The sequence below is a fragment of the Typopeltis vanoorti genome, chromosome 13, assembly GCF_054136105.1.
Source record: "Typopeltis vanoorti isolate ZY-2024b chromosome 13, IOZ_Tvanoo_1.0, whole genome shotgun sequence".
Taxonomy (NCBI): domain Eukaryota; kingdom Metazoa; phylum Arthropoda; class Arachnida; order Uropygi; family Thelyphonidae; genus Typopeltis; species Typopeltis vanoorti.
This window is the reverse complement of record NC_143561.1, coordinates 48,828,169-48,848,697: the sequence shown is the minus strand read 5'-3', so window position 1 is coordinate 48,848,697 and position 20,529 is coordinate 48,828,169. Positions and strand designations below refer to the sequence as shown.

Sequence of the window (20,529 nt, the reverse complement as noted above, 5' to 3'; positions counted from 1 at the left end):
TCCTAGTTTATATTTTCACTGGAGGCAATGGGGTGGATGGTTTAGCAGCTTCATCAGACTAGAAGGTACATTTAATTCCCAAGTTTTTCCTCGAGAGATGAAAGCTTGGAAATGCTAGCACGAGGAAGAAATTTACTTAAGGTTTCAGCTCTCAAATCTTCTCTCTCTCTCTCTCTGTTCCTTGACAATGTAGAACCAAATCAATTCTTAACAGCAAAAGCTTATAGTTTATGGGACAATCTCTAGTGCAGTAATCATCTTCCATCCCTGAGGAGATTGCCTGGAGAGTTGATCCCGGTCTTTTGTAAAGATCAGCAAAATAACAGGTCGATGATATTAAGGGGGAGGGGGAGGTCACTGAATGCGTGCCGCATGCTAAGAATACGGCCACACCCTGAGAATATACGAACTAAGATTTTGGGCCAGGAATAGCTTCTGGGTAAAGACACGCACGCGAAAAACACACGTGACCCGCTTGCTAAATCACAGAAGTAAATGATTCAAAAGAAAGCAACTCCGGCTACATAGAAAAAGATTTTATCATCTTTATTTTTTATTATTATTTTTTTCCCGGAGATGCTTTTAAATAAATAATACATGTTTAGAGTTCTCTTAGAGGAGGACTAGTACAGGAGATACGCCGATATAAGCAGCATTCCCTGGAGTAAAGAAAGCATATATATTATGGAATGTAAACATAAGAAGCGATATTGTGGAGAGGAAGCTATTAGCACCCACATCATAGAGGGTGCTAATAGATTTTTAACTGTAAAGTTAGAAAGTTTTACGACACTTTTTAGGCGAAAAAGTGTGGTAAAATTTATACGGAAATTTAAAAATTTAGGACTAAAATGATCGACCTTGTAGAATCTTGAATACAGTTCATAATTAGTCACAAGGTATTTAGTTTACGAGCTTTGTTGTATTTAATGATCCAGGTATACTAAAAGTGGAACAGCGCATGCGCTCAAAGCAGCGCATGTGCAATCAGATTACAGAAATCATTCTGTAATCTAACTGCACATGCGCTACTTTACATTGTAGTTCGATGATGTTTTAGTACTTCATTATTTATAAGGGGAAATTTTTTTATTTATTTTTTGCTAAGAAAATACTGATTTTTTTTTTAGTGATCTTTACCCGATTCATTTAAATTATTTTATTAATGAATTCCCGATAGGGTAATTAGGTATGATTTATATCCACAGCTGCTGTTTCCCACATGGAAGACTTTTACTGATCAGTTCAGTCTGTTTTATTTTATGCGTTTAATTTTTAATTGGTGTCGTTAAATGCACTTTTTTTTCTTTCATTCTATGTCTTAGAAGTTTTAAATTTATTTTCAAAGTTTCTGTATTTTTAAGTTTTTGAAATTTCTTAAACTGAGTAATAAAAGTGAATTCTATAGAAACGAGCAATTAGGGTAAAAAAAAAAAAAGGTTATTTTCAAAGACCAATATTTGTTTTTCTACAGATGGCGTTGATTACATATACGTTAGCCGAAATGCCGATAATTGCAATTATAGTTTGGTTGTTATTATAAAATCAATCAGTTTTGTAAAAGAAAGAAAATGGGATAAAGTTCTAGTTCGTTTATTAGCAAAGGAAAAAAAAAAATAAAATATAGACATGAAAGATAAAGAAGGACACATGAAGGTTAATTCTGTGTTTTTAGATTCTTTGTAGAAAGCTAAGACTTTTTTTTTTTTTTTAGATTCGATAAGTTGCGTCATCCATTTAACATCATAGAAACATGCAAGTGAACTATAAGACAGAAAACTTATTAGAATAATCAATCGATTTCATTTTGGAAATGTAATGAGGAAAACAAATATATAAATAACAGTAAAAAATAAATAAAAGAATTTAGGATGCAAAGCTACAATCTAAAATATAAACGCGAACTTAATAGCATACGAAAAATGCAAGGAGAAAAACCGATATAGTCACGAGGCCTCTGAATGAAAGAAAAAGAAAATAATATTAGAACAGAAGCACAGATGTAACAATTAACATGATGGACATCAGAAGAATAGAAGCCTAGCTGTAACAATTAATACGAGAATAGAAGCCTAGCTGTAACAATTAATACGCAAGCTAGGGAGGAATAGAAGCACAAAGATAACAAAATTAACACATTCTTTCTGCTCCTGTAGGAATAGAAGATGGACAAACGTAATAATTAATAAGACATAGGAATAACGGAGGAATAGAAGTACAGATGTAACAGTTAACAAGCTACACGAATAGTGAAGGAATAGTAGAATAGATGTAACAGTTAAAATAATATAGGAACCATGAAAGAAATGCTACAGTGAACATGATTACAAATAACAATAGAGGAATAGTAGAATAGACGTAATAACACAATCTAGGAAATGTGGAGGAATTGAAGCCGAGATGTAACAACTGAAACGAGGAACAGAAACACACACGCATGTTATCGGAACAATGGAAAAATAGTGCAGTAAAATGTAACATTCTTTCTCCTGTACAAATAGAAGAATCAAGATGATTATTAAAAAGATGATTATTAGAAAGAATTGTCGAATATAACTACAGATGTAGCAGTTAATACGACATGAGCATTGGAGGAACAGTAGAATAAATGTGATGATTACGAGAGCATACGAACCATGAAGGAGTCGAAAGAAATGTTACATTTAATATGATTAGGAACAGACAAGGAATAGCAGAAATGATGTAACATCCTGATAAGCGATCTGTGGAAGAACAGAAGCAGCATTGTAACAATTACCTTGATTACTAAACCAGTGAAGGAATAGAAGCACAAATGTAACCATTAAAGGTATAGGAACCACGGACAAATAGAAGAAGGTGTAACAATGAATCAGATTAGGAAGGAAGGAGGAATAGAAGAACAAATGTAAAAACTAAAGGAATAATAAAGTGAACGGAGTCTCAGATGTAATAATTAAATATCTAATAGGAACAGTGCATGATGGGGATATACAAATTGAACCTAATATAGGAAAAAGGCTAACTGGGAACAAGAGATGATAGGGGAACATTTCGTAGCAAGGTGGTGTGAAGAGAAAAACTCCAACAGTTGCAATTTTTTTCAGGGTGATTCAATCAACAACCTCACCAAAGTACTGCACGACCATTTGAATGCCTCTTCTGCATTACGGTAAGCTGCTCAAATGACGGCAAAATGCGCGGCGAGCACCTTATGAAGTCCGACTGTTTTGTGGGTTATCTTCCTCACAGCTAACACACGAAAACTCTCTCTCTCTCTCTCTCTCTCTCTCTCTCTCGCACACACACACACATTACCCTGCAGCCAGCGTTAAGTTAGGCAAACATCTCGCCGAAGCCTCTTGATGTGAGGGTCCCTTGTAGATCGTTTCTTAGAATCCTTAATTCTCGGAGTTTTCTACACTCCCCTCTCGCATTACGTCCCATGTTGATTCGACCTGACGGTTCTTGAGAGCTGTGAACGAAACGTGATGATGTAAGCAACGGTTGCGTGTATCTCTCTCTCTCTCTCTCTCAGGGTTATTTGCTTGATGCTCGTTCCTGTGCCGTAGAGTGCCGTTAATCTCGGGGATAGTATCGTTCTCGTGTGGAAGTGTGCCGTCCAGATGGAGATAACACCGCCACTCCTAACAAATATCTCTCCTTCTTCTACTTGACATGTTACGAGAATATTTTTCACACACATCCAAACACCTAAATATCGGCTATTTATTCCGCTGCTTTCGATTGCTTACAAGATAGTTTACAGTACATTCTACATGCATTGAACTGATATCGAATTCAGGAAATCAAGTATAGAAAATGGGCGAAAAAAGTATTAAATTAGGTTTAAGGTAGTTATTGTTGAACTTGCGCGGGAAGAAATTTACATTATTGGTCATGCACAAGAAAGCATTCTGTTGGTCATTGTTGACTTGCGCAGGAAGAAAACTATTAGCCATACACACGAAAGCACTCTGTTGGCCATTGTTGACGTGCGCAGGATAACACATTGTTGCTTATTGTTAATGTTGCGCAGGTGGATATTTTAAAATAGATACACTGTTCTAATGCAATAATCATTTCTTTGGTTTTTCATTGATAAATTTGTTGGCTCCAAGTCTATAATTGCAGCTGTGTGTATACTTTTTTAGAAGTTAAAAGTCCGTGCGTGATCACAAATATAAGTCTTAGTGGACTTAAAATTTCCTTTAAAATTGTCAGTTTTTTTATTTAATTATGTAGCTACCACTCACGAAACATTTTTGTAAATCTTTAATACCATTTTATCGCGGATGGGCTAAGGATATAGTTTTGTATTTTTGTTTATTTATTTTTTACACATCGTCTGTGTATCAAACACTGTTTTAGACTCTCGACATGGTATATTTAAGGAAAGATTCAAATATAATTTTAATTCCAAATGTTTAGGCTGACTTCTCCTAGTAATAGAAGAATCCGACAAGTTTGCTACAAACGTGACAGGTCACACACAACATGACATAATTGTGTTTGGAAAAAAAAGTCCGAACTCATCCCATAAGCAGAAAGGTATTTCTCAATGCATACAATCAATAGTATCGAAAGCTACAGCGAGACATGTGCAACGCAGATAACTACAATATCAATCCTATACATACGAAACACGGTTGCTATGACAACGCTTCACTATTCTGTAAATAAATGTATTGGTAGTTTACACCCACAAGTTCTACATAAGCATATTTTCATTGGATTATTCTATTATTAAGTGCACTCTCTTTCATTAAAAAGAAAACGCAGACTGATTTATTCTATCGCTTTATATATGACGCCATTTTTTCCATTTTTATTATTATTATTATCTAATTTAGTGATGTTTTCCTAGTTAATTCATTTCGATTTTAAGTTGCGTAGTTGTATTCAAAGAATAGAATAAAGAAAAATAAAATATATAATTGATGCAATGCGATATTTTAGTTATTAATGACATTAAGAACTATCTTAACACTACAGGAAATTATAAAATCAGCATTATTTATTATTTATGGCATAAATAAATAAATAAGATTGCTTTCTGAACCTTTTATGCTAATTAAAATAAGTGCGTTCTATTTAACCGAATATCATTTGATCAAATAAGATTGTCTGAAGATTAATTCAGCGATTATCGAACATTGCCACACTGAGATCCCATAAAAAAAAAAAAAGAAAAAAAAAAAAAAGAAAAGCATTCTGTTTTTCCAAGATAATTTACTTGCTATTCCATTTCATTCTCTTTCTTTGAAGTAGTTCTCTCGAGACGAAATTCCAGCATATAAAAAACCGAATGAGCTGGCTCATTGTAATGATGAATGTCTGTGAAAACAAAACAAAACAAAACAAATTACGTTGTATAAATTCATGGATTATATTTACTACTCATATTCGTAATAGGGATGTGGGTTTTTTTTAATGGAAAAGTTCCTTGATTCGCGCGCTATTTCCATTGCTAGTAGATAGACTACATTCTTCTTTTGATTTAATTGACATTACTATCATCCGAAGAGAAGTCAGGAAATATATGAAGTGATGCATGTTACTCATTAATTTGGGTTATTCACAATTAAATAAAAATAAATCTCGTTCTATTTCATTAGATGAAACTAAATTAACAAACTACTTATAATAAAATTAAATCAAAATGTGTTGAGTTTCATATTTTGGTAAGTTCAGGTAATTGGTGCAAGTTGTAAAAAGCTTGCAATCTTTTTTTAGTGTCTCGTGTACCAAACATTGCCACACTCATATATATACATAGGCTTCAATAATAAAATATGCTAAATATGGAAAAGTTAAATTTAAAATTTTAAATATCTAGTTCTAAAATCGAAATGAAAAAAGCTTTTTTTTTTTTTTTTTTGTATTTCCAACCAAACATCACAAATTAAAATTAAAGGCGTTTTCCAAATTGAAAGAAAAAAAAGTTTTGACACTTCTTAACTAAATAACTAATTTTAATAAATCCAAATTTAGATTTAAAAATTTTAAATTCTCAAAATCTGAATTTTCAACTTCTTAAATTTAAAGATTTTAAATACAACATCTTAACATTTTAAATCCTAAATTTTAACATGTCAATGTTAAAGGTTTGATATTGTCAAATTCTTTAAAAAATTTTAAAATTTAAAATTATTTTCAAATTTAAAGTTATTTAAATTTGAAAAAAAAATAAACTAAATTGTATTTAATTTAAAATTAAATGTAAAAAAGTTTATTTAGATTTTAATTGTAAAATCATTTAACTGATTATTACAATTAAAGAAATAATCGTAAAATTTAAAGTTTAGATTTAAAAATTTTTAATTCTCAAGCACTGAATTTTTAAATGCTTAAATTTAAAAAGTTTAATAGAACATTTTAATATTTTAAATCTTAAATTTTATAATTTTTAAATTGACGATGCTAAAGGTTTGCAATTATTAATATCTAAATTTAACTTTAAATTTGAAACAAAAAAGTAAGCTAAATCGGATTTCATTTACAATTAAATCTAAAAAAGTTTTCTGTTTAAATTTTAATGGTAAAATCATTTAACTGATTGTTACAATGAAAAAAATTAATTTAAAAAATTAAAATTTAGATATAAATTGTAAAAAAAAGCTGAAAATATATAAAAGAATAAAAAGACAGACCATTTGAACAACAAATGATTTGTCAAGTCTGGATATTTTTTTAAGTAATTTTTTTTTAACTGATAGCCAAAATTTCCGATTTTTGAACATTCCAACATCAACAACAACAACAAAAAAAAATACTATAATTTTTTTAACCACTATTGCATATTACGATTCACTCGCACGTGCTTACGAAAGATGCAATCACAGATCCTTCCTCATAATCCCGTATTTCCTTTTCGCCCAAATGCGTGTGAATTATTAATTCAAATCATAATCGGAGAGCAGTGTCCAACCAGCTCGTTAATAATCTTTTTTTAGCCTCCGCCATCCCTCCGTAAGTCTACCCTAGCGTCTCCCAATATACCCACAGGTACAACCTAATGGTCGTAAGATACGGATGAATATTTTTTTTTTTCGTCTCTCTCTCTCCCACTAAACTCTACTTACCTTCCGGTTTTAGCTCACTCACAAAATCAGTCATTTTCTGGCTACGTTCAAGGAATGCGATGGAAAGGCTCACTAGCTTCTCATTATTTACGTGACACACTGTCATTAGTTCCACTGGTCTTTGATTAAATATAGCTCTGAACCAGTGAGCGTCCATTAACGGGCCATGTTAGTACCATTACCTTCGGTTGTATATGGGAGTTACAAGGGAAGTACATCTAAGCCTGAAAATTAAGGGCGATAAATATATATTGTATGTGTGTGTTATAAAGTCATTTATAGATCCCGGCTATTCATCTACAGCTAAATGTTTCGAAGGCCACAAAAGTAGATTCGTTAAATTCCCGAAAAAAAAAGAAGTATTTGGGTATTAAGCTAAACAATGGGAATAGTATTGGTTCTATGTGTAGTGTTAACTTTTTTTTTTTTTTTTTTTTTTTTTTTTTTGTGAGATGGGTATTGCCGTTATCCAATTGCATAAGTAGTTGTTCTATGCAAATCGATATACATGTTTTTTTATCTTATTTTATTTTTATGGGTTGGATTCTATTTCTTGCATTATTATATATTTCTGTTTACTATTCCATTTGATATTTTACTTAAAATTATTTTTATTGTTCGCATTGGATTTGAAGCTGTTTTATTTTAATTATCACTTTTTTTTTTCTATTCTAATAGTAGCTTTATTGATAGAACAGAACGCTATTAATGATTCTTCTTATTCAGAATTCATTGGCTTCTATGGAGTTCTATTTATAATCACACTAGTGACTGTTCAGTTCCCTTCTATTTTAATCATTCCATTCGATTTGTATTTGATACTATTCTCGTTCTATTCAATATACAATTCATGCTATTCACATTCTATTATACGAAGTTTATGTTCATATTATTTTATTTACTTTTTTATTCCATTTTATTTGCATTCTATTATCTTCACTTGTATTTGTAATAATAATAATAATAATAATAATAATAATAATAATAATAATAATAATAATAATGTTTATGGTCTCTCGTAATGAGTCAGAACACGATGGAAGGTAATAAACATAGTTTTATCTGTTAATTAAGTGTGTGTACTATGGCCGGTTAGTCCATTCTGTTGAAGGAAAAGCCCGAGTTCCGGAAGAAAAAACCCTGCTACCTTCGAATGAGCCATTCAAGCTGATTTTTATTTATTTATTTTTATTTTTATTTTTCATAAGAGAACTTTTATATTCTGTCTATCATGCTGTATCATACTCGGTCTAAAACAACCCTTCCCATGAACAATGTATACTTTAATTCACTGCCCCACTTTTCACATCTTTCTTTTTCCTCTTTTTTTGTTTTTGTTTATTCGTATTCTATGTTTTTTATGCGTCTATTCCATTCTTCTTACATTTATTATTAAATCGCCATGCGTAAGTTTTCAAAATTCAAAATTCATTCATTCAATTTGAAATCATTGCTTTATCCAAGTGGTGTTCGCTCATCTATTAATTCTTAGTGAACTGTACGCATGCGCAGAATACTCTTCCAGTTCATAAACCAAACTAGTTTGCATTCTACTAGACCGAAAACGATGGGGGAAAACCATTATAATGAGACGTGCAGGGACTTACTCGACCAGCGAATGGTTTCAATGACTTGGAGATTAAATATTATTTAATGAGGAACTACATTGTATTGGAGGAACTACAGGGGAACTACATTGTATTGGAGGAAATATGCACTTAAAATAGAATTGGAATATAAATATCAGACCGGATAGGTTACATATCTTTGATGTTTCAGTTACTTAAAAAAAATAATGGAAGATTCCCCTCCAAAACCTCTAAAAATAGTGGATAACACAGCACTAAAATATTTTAATCAAGCCTGATTTTTAATTAATTAGGGTCCAGACATTCAATCCAATATCCTTGGAGGGAAATGGATGGCAATGCTGTAGCCAATGAAGTTCTAACTGAGGCTCGGCTATTGCTGTTACCCTCCTGCCATGATCAGAGCTTTAAATGCTCAATAACATCTTATCCATACACTGTCCTCTACAGATAACGGGGAAGATGAAAAGCATTCTTGCTTCGCCCCTTTAAGCCAGTCCTTATAAGGACTGATTTTTAATTATTTCTATATTTGGAAATAATAGTGATCTGAATATAGCTAAAGAAAATCGTATTAATTCTTAACTACGTAAAATATTTTATTCTTATACGACCAGCCCGAAACGGTAGTAGTAAACTGCAGAAAAACATACGAACAACATTAATAAAGAAAAATAAAAATAAAAAATAAAACACAAACTACTAGCAAAAAAAATTGGTTTCTATTTATAAATTTCGTTGTAAAATTATTTGTTTACACTTTCTAGAGTCTCTTTATTTTCCGTAGTGTTTTCAATTTGGTTTGTTCCTAACGTAGTGCATTACTTATTATTTTTAATAAAGCCAACTTCGTTGTTTCTCTGTTTCTAGCACACAAGCAATGACATCATTGGCTTCCAAACTTAATGATATCGTTGCCGGTTGGGTTGTTTATTTCAAGCGTTAGCATTCTTCCTTTGCTGACAACACAATTAGTCGTTGGATGCACATATATGGTTATCATTTCAAACAAAATTCCAAACTTCACCTGACTATGCTGAGAGTTAATTAGGGGAGAAAAACAAACAGGAGAATATCACACGAGTATGAGATGAAAGGTAACATTTGAAATGCGTCGGGGTTAAACGTAGTTGAAATTGACGGAATGGAACCCGGATGTTGCCATTACGAGGAACTGCGCCTTGATAATCTTAGATGCTTAAATATCATCCTTAAAAAGAAGCAGACGATCACTGGGAGACCGAATTCACGTCTTCTGGTACCCACACGACACAATCCCTCGGGGAGATTCTCTTTCTTAAAAAAAAAAAAAAAAGGTTGCGTCTTCATGGCAGCAACATGTTCAACAAAAGAACGGTGTCTAGAGATTTCTACATTCTTCTTACACACTGCGTTCTCTTTCTCTTGAGATTTCTTCCTTCTTATTTTCTTTATTCTTTTCGCAAACACCTCGATAGGTCTTATACGTTACTGGTAACGTGATTTTTTTTTTTTCTTCTCTTTTCCCCCAATCTGTTAACATTTCGGAGGGCATAAGGGGAGAGTTATCTTAGTTTGTTCTGTTCGTCTGGTAAGGCGACGAACCGTACTTTTACAGAGTTTGTTCCAGTCTAGCACACCACTGATGTTACATATCTGTGTACATACGCTTTGGGATATTCTGAGCCCTGAAGAGCAGGCCTCAGTTTAGCACTTTAGCGCGTAATCTTGTAGTTGAACGTATAGGCTTAATGGTTACACATCCGGGAAGTTTGGACTTCGAGTTTGAAGCCGTTATCGTAGAAATCTTATTTGATTGTCATCTGAAATATATCTTCAGAAAATTACTTGCCAATTGTGTTCACTAGAGGGTATTAAGTTACAATCAGTCCATTTCAAACAATAAGACGCAAAAAAGACTTCTATTGAATCTACAATAAACTAGGAATGGCCGATGACCTTAAGTAGGTTGCAAATGACCTGAAAAATGTTTTCTAAACGAATCTTTAGGTCTTTAAAAGTTCGTGCATCTTCTTTGTACCATCCTCAACTCCACAACTTCTCCAACAGCTTACCAACCTCTTAACCGTATTCAAACTTGAATCAAGATCGATAACAAAAGCGAAAAATTCGAGTTTTCAACCACAGAACTCAGAAAAAAATGCACAAAATCTATTTTAGCTTCTCTGGTACCTCCGAATTCGATTACCGTTGAAGATTGAGAAAGAAATCGAATACCAACCAAAAAGGATAAGATGTTTCTGCCAACTCCTTTGGAAATAAAAAAAATTGCCGTTTTTTTTTTTTAATGTTTTATTTTTAACAGCATTTGGCAATCGATATCAATGTATAATAATTGTGTACATTTACATCGATTTTTGTTTTGATCTAATAAAGTATTTCATATCTGTATATCGAGACTTCTTAGTGAAGAAGACTTCCCTTCTTCAATCACGCTATCTACTCTTCTTCATTCTCTCAAATCAAATCCACCAATTTTTAATACAACTTAACGTCACTTGAATATAGTTCCATAGAAATCTCTTAGAGGGCGTTATAGGAGCTGTATTGGATTCTGTCTCAAAATAATCAACAGCATTGATTAGTTTATGTGACAGTATTTTTTATTTTTATTTTTTTTTTGTTGATCCACCAACTGGTAGCCTCCGCTTCTTCTGACCGGAGATCACAAACCCACCAATTATTATGGAGGTAATGACTTCGATAACTAATACTGTTACTACTGTTGCTTGTACTGTAAATTTCAAAAAATGCTACCATTGTTACGTAGTTGAATAATAACTGATGTACTTTTCGTCTTTTGTTTAATACATTTATTTTATTTTTTTGTTTTGTTTGTTGTATTCAACAATCACTATGTACTGGCAAACAAGGACTCAAAAACAAAACGCACTCAATTAACTATTAACTAGTAAATTAGTTAACTGATAGCATTAACTAGCTAGTTGAGCTAATTCTGTTAACTCAACACAATTAATTAACTATTGACAGTTAATTCAATTAAAAGCAGCTAAGGCTATGAGAGACAAGCCTTCGAGAAAACAGAGCTTGATAAATGTTAACAAAATTCTATTTTTTTTTTTTTAAATCATTTTTCTAGGTCCTGATTTTTGGGGTCTTCTCAACCCGGAATGGAGTTTATGTAGCAAAGGTCGCCGTCAATCTCCAGTAAATATCGATCCTGACAATTTGCTCTTCGACCCCCATTTAAGATCTCTTAAAGTTGATAAATACAGGGTAAGTACATTTTTATTCATTTTTCAAATTTTTTTTCACCATAAAAAAAGAAAGAAAGAACCGTTGTCTTATATCTTTTTTTGGCATCGCAACCATTCTCTCCATCAAAGGAGAAAAAAAAAGTTTTTAGACAGCATTAAAATCACTAAAGACAATACCTTATGTGACACACATTTTCTTTAGGATTTTGTGTTTTATGTTTCTGGGGCACTTGAAAAGAAAATGCTCGAGCTAGAAAAAAAAAAAAAAAATCCACATATCGATGTAACATGACAGCTGGCTATCCACATACGGTATGAAGGATCAATAGAGTGTTTTAGGTTTTGTTTTTGTTTCTATGAAGAAAGTTTTACAATAAAAAGAAACAAAAATAATAAAAAAATGTATAATCTATAAAAATAAATATAAAATTGTGATAATAAATCATAGAATCGATCCAAAGAATTATAAGTTTGCAATATACTTCCAAAACCTTTTATTTTATAATATAGTTATATTTATAATAACTCAACAACCGTTTTAATTTTTTATAAATGTTGTCATCGAACTCAATGTAATGTTACTCTCGATTTGCACATCAAATGTGAAATATACACATCATCTTAAGACAAGATAAATTGCCCTAATTAAACCAGAAAGCCTTTTGCTGCATGATAATCTTTGTAATTTGTACCGGATGACCTTTGTAATTCATCAAATGTGTCTTTTAGACGGAAATATTCTTGATATCATACTTTGCTCGTGTGACGAGCTAATAGGGATAAAGTTTAGCGAGGCCTGTCGGTACCGAACGATATATTATAATTCGGTCTGATGATTTCACCAACATGGTTCCACCCGAAATAGATTGCATTAAGTGGATTGCGAGACAGTAATTTGTTCTATATAATTACTTGTTAAAATTATAGTATACCTGATGACATAACTTAATACTTCAAAAATAATGGATTACTCGTATTGGTAGAACGAGTCGTGTATTTTATGGTATTGATTTCTGGATGATTTTAGCAATCACAAGCGAGTCACAGAGGCTGTAATATTTTTCAGCTAATAAACAAAGCGTTGATATCATCAGCAATCTCTTTTTTTTTTCCAGATATCTGCAACATTGTGGCTTAAACAATGCACTAAATGAGAAAAAACTATTCCCATTGCGTATTTCAACAATGCTTACTTATGTACATTTCAAGAATGCTAATTCTACTGTTGACATTTCAACAATATCGCACATTTCAATAGTTCTAATTGTTATATATTTCAACACTCATCTGTTACATTTCAACAATTGCATAATTTCTGCTGTTACTTGTAAATTTCAAAAAAATGCCACCATTGCTACTTAGTTCAAGAATATACTTTTCTTCTTCTGTTTAACACAATTGTTTTTGTTTTGTTTTGTTGTATATTTCAATAATCACTGATACATTTCAGCAACTGCATAATTTCTATTGCAACGTCTGATGTAAATTTCAAAACTGTTAATATTGTTATATATTTCAAGAATGAAACATGTTTATTTCTAATAATGCAGCTTTCGTCTTCCATTTTAAACAATTATTTTTGCGTTATTTGACAATAATGATTTTACTCCGGCGTATTTATCTTACTAGCTAAAATATCATTAAAAGAACTGTATTATTGGTCATTAATTTCTTAAAGAAACTGCTTCGATATCACCATTTTCTCCCGTTAACGACATAGCATCAAATAATACAATAATATCGAGTGGCATTATATCGTTTCATTTTCTGGTTATTTTCAGACAGAGCTTCAGGCATTAAGACTTCGACGCCGAGAAAAACACAGGATATAGAACAATTGAAGTAAGGGAAAAGCATAAGGGAGATTAGTTCCAAGATAATTAGAAGACCAAAAAGATATAAAAAAAAAACCCAGAAAAACAAATAAGATGTTAGCAGGAAAAGTGGGAAAAAAAATAGGATCGAATGGAATGAAAGAGAAGCTACAGAAACACACACACAGGATTCAACAAAGAGACCGAAAGAAAACAAATGGAGTACGGGCAAAGATTGGTGAATGTATTGAGCGAAAAATACTTCGAGAGCCAGAATTAAGATGCCTTTTTTTATGATCAGCATGGTGAATATACGGAGATAAGAGTATTGAGGACATTCCACGCATGCCTAGAATAACAGTGGACGCAACACAGTCCGAGACTGAATGTCAAACAAAGGGCCAAAATGCGTGTTTTGTTCTATCTGTCTTTCATCCCTTACTTATGTTTCGCAATGCTACATTCTTTCTGCATATTACCAATTGCTTTGTAACTAACAGCTGTTTCGCCATTGTCGGAGCTCATCAGAACACTATCAGCCATATATATATATATATATATATATATATATATATATATATATATATATATATATATATATATATATATAGAGAGAGAGAGAGAGAGAGAGAGAGAGAGAGAGAGAGAGATTTTCATGTCTTTGCTATTTGTATTAATTTATAATATAATGAAACAAAATATAAAATAATAGCCCACTGAAACCAATAGATACCTACTAATTACGAATCCTCATAAAAATATTTAAAAGTGCAAATCAAAATACAAATAAATAGACTTTCCTCTTTGAATGACGTCATTTCCGTTAAGCTATCAACAGCAATAGAATAATACATCAGCGATAGTTATGGCACAGTTTGTAACTAACTTGTTCACTTGGTACGCTGCATGATTATTCCATACCTGGGTTTCATAATCTTAAACTTACCAACATACACGGTAATAGCCTATCTCTATGTATATTAAAATGGTTTTAGTAAAGATGGAGGAGACATGGCAGATATGCTTCTGTTTCCTTGGCAATAATATCTTCTGTTTGCTGGTGGAAGGTAGCAGAACAGTTTATGTAGGTTTCTGCTTGTTCGTATGATATGTTTTTTTTATTTATTTATTATTTTTTTTGAAATGTTACTTTTTATTTAGTTGTTTATTAAGTAAATAATGTTCTTTGTTTCACTTACCTGATGCGTTTATAAACTGATTATTACCTTTATAATATGTTGAGTCGCATAGCTCTTAATTTCATCGGCAGCTTTTTGTTCGACTCAAATTATTAATAATAGCATAGCATAGCATAGGCACCAAAGTCCTAGCCTCTCTATACAATAAAATGATTTCTTTGTTTGTTTAAGACGTCAATAATAAGTGACGTGATCAAGAATGAAATAGACGAGTATGTGTATAGCCCAGTAAAGAAAATGCCCAATATAAATGTACTGCATTTCATCCCATTCCGACAAATATGTGGACTTAGCTTTCAATATAAGTGATTTGGGGAATTGAAACTGAAAGCTTACAGACCCCCCCCCCCCTCTTCCATGATCGTCGTCTCTGCAAAGAAGTCCACGCAGAGACACCGGAGTGTGCGCGATGATGGATAGCACAAGCCCAAATGGATAAAGACAGGGATACACAAAGGGATTGACTAATAGAGGGGGATAGACAGAGAGACAGATTCAAACATAGATAAGAGGTGTTACCGTTTTTTTGCCTGCTGATTGTTTCCTCATTAATATCTTTTGCTTTCTTTCTTTTCTCGCGCCATCTTTACGAACACGTCCGCACTCACCGCCAAGTCAGGGCGAAACACACCTCGACAGGATGATAAATCTTTTAATTATCTATTTCCTTTGAATCGCAAAGGGAATTTTGACTCCTCGTTCGTTCTCTTAAAACCGTCTATTGCATTCGTTTTCTCAACATTCAATTAATATCTCATCAATCTTGAACGAGGAAAAGTATTCTGTCCGGACTCCAATTTAATAATTATAATAATTTGCACTTCACCTCACGAGGAACTCCAAGCTAGCGAATGAATGCAGTTTCGATTTTACCCCCCCCCTCCCCTGAATTCGACAAATAAATGCCGCATCGCACAAAGGATTAGAAATTGGGTGTTGGGCATTCGTCGCAGAGAGATTACATTTTCGAAAAGACACAATCAATATAATTCATACGAGAATAAATAACCAACTGCCACCTAGCGAGTAAACACCATACTGGTGGCTAAAATGAATCACACACATAACGCCATCTGGTGAATAATATTGTAAGTAATTACCGTCACCAGATGAATAGTAGTAGAACTTGCTTAGCGCCACCTAGTGAATAAAACTGGAACTAACACAATCATACCGCCATCTGGCGAGTAGTAATGTAATTAAAAAAAATTATACATCTGTCACCTGGTGAAATAATACTGCAGCTAATCTATTTATGCCGCCTAGTGAGTAAACATGATACAAATGAACTAAATTAAGCGCCTCCGTAGTGCAATTGGAAGAATGACGGCACATTGCGCCCTTCGATTGGAAAATGTCTAAGTTCGATTCTCGTTGTGAGGGAAGAATCTTTATATGGGCTTTTTCAGTTGGGTTTCAACAGGGTTTTTTTCTCCCCGAAACTCGGATTTTTCATCCCGCATTCAGACAAATTGGCCATTCAGAACACACGCAATTTACAGACAAAAAATATTAGTGGTGGTGGGCAATAGATGGCGTTGATGTAGATGATAATAGTAGAGTTTCGGTGTAGTTGGTGGATGGAGAGTTGTAGAGTGGGTGCCCTCTCTCTCGATAAGTCCTCGAACTCCTTGGAGGTGTCATAAAATAATAATAATTGCCATACGGAACTACTAGCTTGTAAGTAAAAATGAAACTAATATGCATACCGCCACCTGGTGAGTAATAGTGCAAGTAATATACTCACCGCGACCAGTACTGTAACTAATCTATTTACGACACCTAGTGACTAATAGTGTAACTAATCTGTTTTCTGCCACCTAGTGAGTAAAATGAAACAATCGATCCTGCCACAGAATTAGGTTAATATATTTTCTCTGCAACTTTGTGAGTAAAAACGAAACCTACATACCTACTGCCACCTAGTGAGTAACAAAAAAACTAACGTAATTTGCCAGTTACCTAGTATGCTGTTAAAAAATATGCTGATCTACTTTATTGCCATCTGGCGGATATATTTATATTTATAATCACTAATTTAAATTTTACAATGTACGTTATAAGCTCTATTTTGATCACTTCTGAAAGAGCTAAACTCACAAAAAATGGCTGGAAGAACACACGCACTTTTACAGACTGGGCCATAATTCTTAAGCAACCACGGACATCATAAAGAACTTTAAAAAAATGCAAGAGGAATGAAAGCAAGTTGATTAATGTATTTCCTTTCGTACACTTCTCTATTACGTCTGATTATTTTTGACGGCAACTTTTCCGACAGTTTAAATAATCGTTTGACACTTGCAAGAGAAGAACTTCATTCCTTTTTTTTTTTTTTTTTGGTGCGTCTTCCGCTTCGTCGGCATTAGCGATATGTCACGAGACGTTTTTCCGCCACCACACAGTTGCGTGCTTTAATCCGATTCACGCAACCAAACAGCCTAGCGGTTCACTTTATCAACAGGTCTGCTTGCAAGCACTCGCCAGGATAAAACATTGGCGACAACACATTAAAAGTTCTTCCGTTATCAGGTGAAATGCTGCGGCTTTCTTAGGGATTAATCTATCCAAGCCTTAAGCTGACCTGGGAAATAGTTCTTTTGTGTTACTTGCGGGGAAAAAACATTTACGGATGAAAAGATGTTACGTTTGAAGTTATTCTCACACACACTCACTCACTCACACACACACACACACACACACACTTGCGTCATAACTTGTATTTTTATGTTAACATAACATATTTATATGCTATTTTAACTTATTTAAAATTCTTATTTACAGTTAGTTTTGTTATACACAATATATTAATAAACTAACGTGTAAACTTTTATTTTAAAATATTATTTATTTATTTTTACTATATGTTTATGTTTACGTTCAATCGCTGATTTTGATTCGCTCACGATAAGTTATTTGTTAACTCTAGTAGCTAGTCTAGTTGTCTAGCATCTTTATTGTTCTCTTAACAATGATGGTTTCATTCTTCGGTTTGACATTGAAGTTTATTACGCGATCAACAATATTTCATTTTCTTCATCGCTTCAACCTTCAACACTTCCATCATCACAGAATCGCAGCAATAGTGCCTTGTGACGTCGGCACAGTATTAAAGATAAAATAAGTGTGGACGATACCAATATATTTTCCATGAACGATGCCAGGGACATTTTTTCCGTGTTTGTAAGTCATTCAGTGTCAGATGGTAGTAGAAAGATGTTTTTAATTTCCTTGCGCAAAAGACACAAAAAGAAATATTGTCTTCATCAGTTAACAATTAATTCTAAAATAATCCATAAGAAATTCATTGCACGTTCAATAAATCTGAACAAATTAAATAAATTAAATTCGAATTAACTGCTTATTTGAGCACATTTATACAATATAGCTCTATTTCTGCTTAAAAAATGCTATGTTCATTGTACATTTCAAAAATATCAGGTTTATCGCACAGTTCAACAATACTGGTTTTCTTGCGCATTTCAGCAATAATAATTTATATTTCATTTGAGACCGTCCAACAATGAATCCTTTATTGTACATTTCAACAATACTAGTTTATATTATACTTGAACAATTCAGCATTGAATATTGTACATTTCAATAGTTCAACAATGACTCTTTTACTGTACATTTCCACAGTTCAACAATGACTTTTTTATTGTACATTTCAATAGTTCAACAATGACTCTTTTACTGTACATTTCCACAGTTCAACAATGACTTTTTTATTGTACATTTCAATAGTTCAACAATGACTCTTTTATTGTACATTTCAACAAATCAACAATGAATCTTATTGTTCATTTCAATAATAACAGTTTAAATTACATTTGAACAGTTTAAGGACTCTTTATTGTACATTTCAGAATGATAGTTATATATTTGAATAGTTTAACAATAGCTCCTTTATTGTACATTTCAACAATATTATCATTTGTATACTTTCAGATTGCTAATTTATTGTATTTTCTTCGATTTACATTAGAAATATTGTATATTTTAACATTATATTTTTAAAAATCTATCTTCAACTTTTGCTTTATTAGATTATACATGCATGTATATGAATAATAGTATTAATGCCGGATATTAGACACTAGTTGATTGTATATTCCGACTGATTGCTTCTGCTACATCGTTATGATTTATCTTACTTTTGCTGTACCCTGGTTTATTCGTTATAAGATCCAAATATTATTTTCTTTAAGAAAATATATATATAAAAAAAAATCTACTAAATGTGAAAAATCCAATTCTCGCCATGTTCGTTATCTTTTGTATATTTTATCAGCATTTTTTCTTTATTACAATATGTGAAAAAACTTTTCTAAAATAAAAGCCAAAGGCAGCCATCCGCACTCGTTATGAATGTTAATATCTTGTTACGAAATGGAAATAAGAGCCCCCGTCTAGTCCTCTGTTTAAAGTGCAGCATTTGCGGCAGATTTAGTGCTCGCCGTAACCTTGCTGACATGCCCTAAGCCGACACGGAGACAATTAAATCTGTTCGAAGAAGTAACATCTATCACCGGCTTAGAGGTAGTGGGTTACGCTGATAACATTTGCATCCATTTCCTGCTATGGTGTAACAGAAGATTCTTTTCTGTTTCCTCCTCTTCTTCCGAACACGCTCGTATTTGATGGCGGAGGTCAGATGACGAGACTTAAGTTTCTATTGATTCTCCTTTAGTGATGTTAGATAAAAAAAGGAGAGCGGATGTTGGTCGTCCATTTTCTTCATATCTTTCGTTCACTTCCCGAGGTTACCCTTTTTTAACTCTTTCTTAGAGGTAAGGCTTAAACTTCCGAGATAACAAACCTCAATTTTTTTTTTTTTTTTTTTTTTTTTGCGGATGACATTTCCTAAAAAATAGGTGATCCTAATAAGGGTTGCTATAATGGGGAAACGTTTTATGGTTTAGCGTGTTAACAACAGAGTTTTCAGGTCATAATTATTGCCACAGGGAGGGTTAAAGAGAATGAAAAAAAAAAAAAAAGGAGAGAGCCTGATCCTTGTCAGTGATGTGGCTGTGCCGTGGAAGATATCGACTGAACTTGTGCGCAAAGACGACTTCGGTGATGAAATCTTTAACTGGAAAATGAATATTTCAAATCTGGGCTCGGTATGGAGCATCCATTCCCATAGGGGTTTCTATACAACACATGCAAACATTAATCCTATCGTGAAGAAAGAAAATCCAGAAAAAAAAAGTTATCGCTGGGAAAGAGTGTGTTGCAGTCCCAAGAAAAGTTGAGAGATATGGCATCTCTCTCTCTCTCTCTCTCTCTCTGTGTGTGTGTGTGTGTGTCTTAAAAATATACAGAATTATTTATTGAAGTTCTCAGACAATTTTTTTTTTTTTTTTTGTAGATTTTGAATAGACATAAGAGAATAGTCCAACGCACAACACATAAACCATTTCAGTTGTATGCAAACGATACGTAGAGTGATTTATAGCTTATATTTACGTTTTTACTGAGCAGTTTGAATTCATGGAGTTACTATAAGAAGATTTCATAAAAAATTAGGTGAAGAATAAAGGATAAACGCTATCTCCACTGTTATTCATCTTTTATGTGAACCCCTTATGAAAGAAAGTGGATTAGGTCTCGTATCGAAACTGGAAATATGAAATTCAGCT

The 20,529-nt window shown here is 32.8% G+C and overlaps 1 protein-coding gene across 1 annotated transcript in view; it reads left to right on the top strand.

Moving 5' to 3' along the window:
• The window catches only part of LOC150100126 (carbonic anhydrase-related protein 10-like), a 79,577-nt gene that overhangs the window by 9,044 nt on the left and 50,004 nt on the right, over window positions 1-20,529 (top strand). Inside the window, exon 2 of the mRNA XM_090402599.1 lies at window positions 11,754-11,890. Coding sequence (XP_090258725.1) covers window positions 11,754-11,890 — 137 coding nt within the window. The remainder of the gene's footprint in view (window positions 1-11,753; window positions 11,891-20,529) is intronic.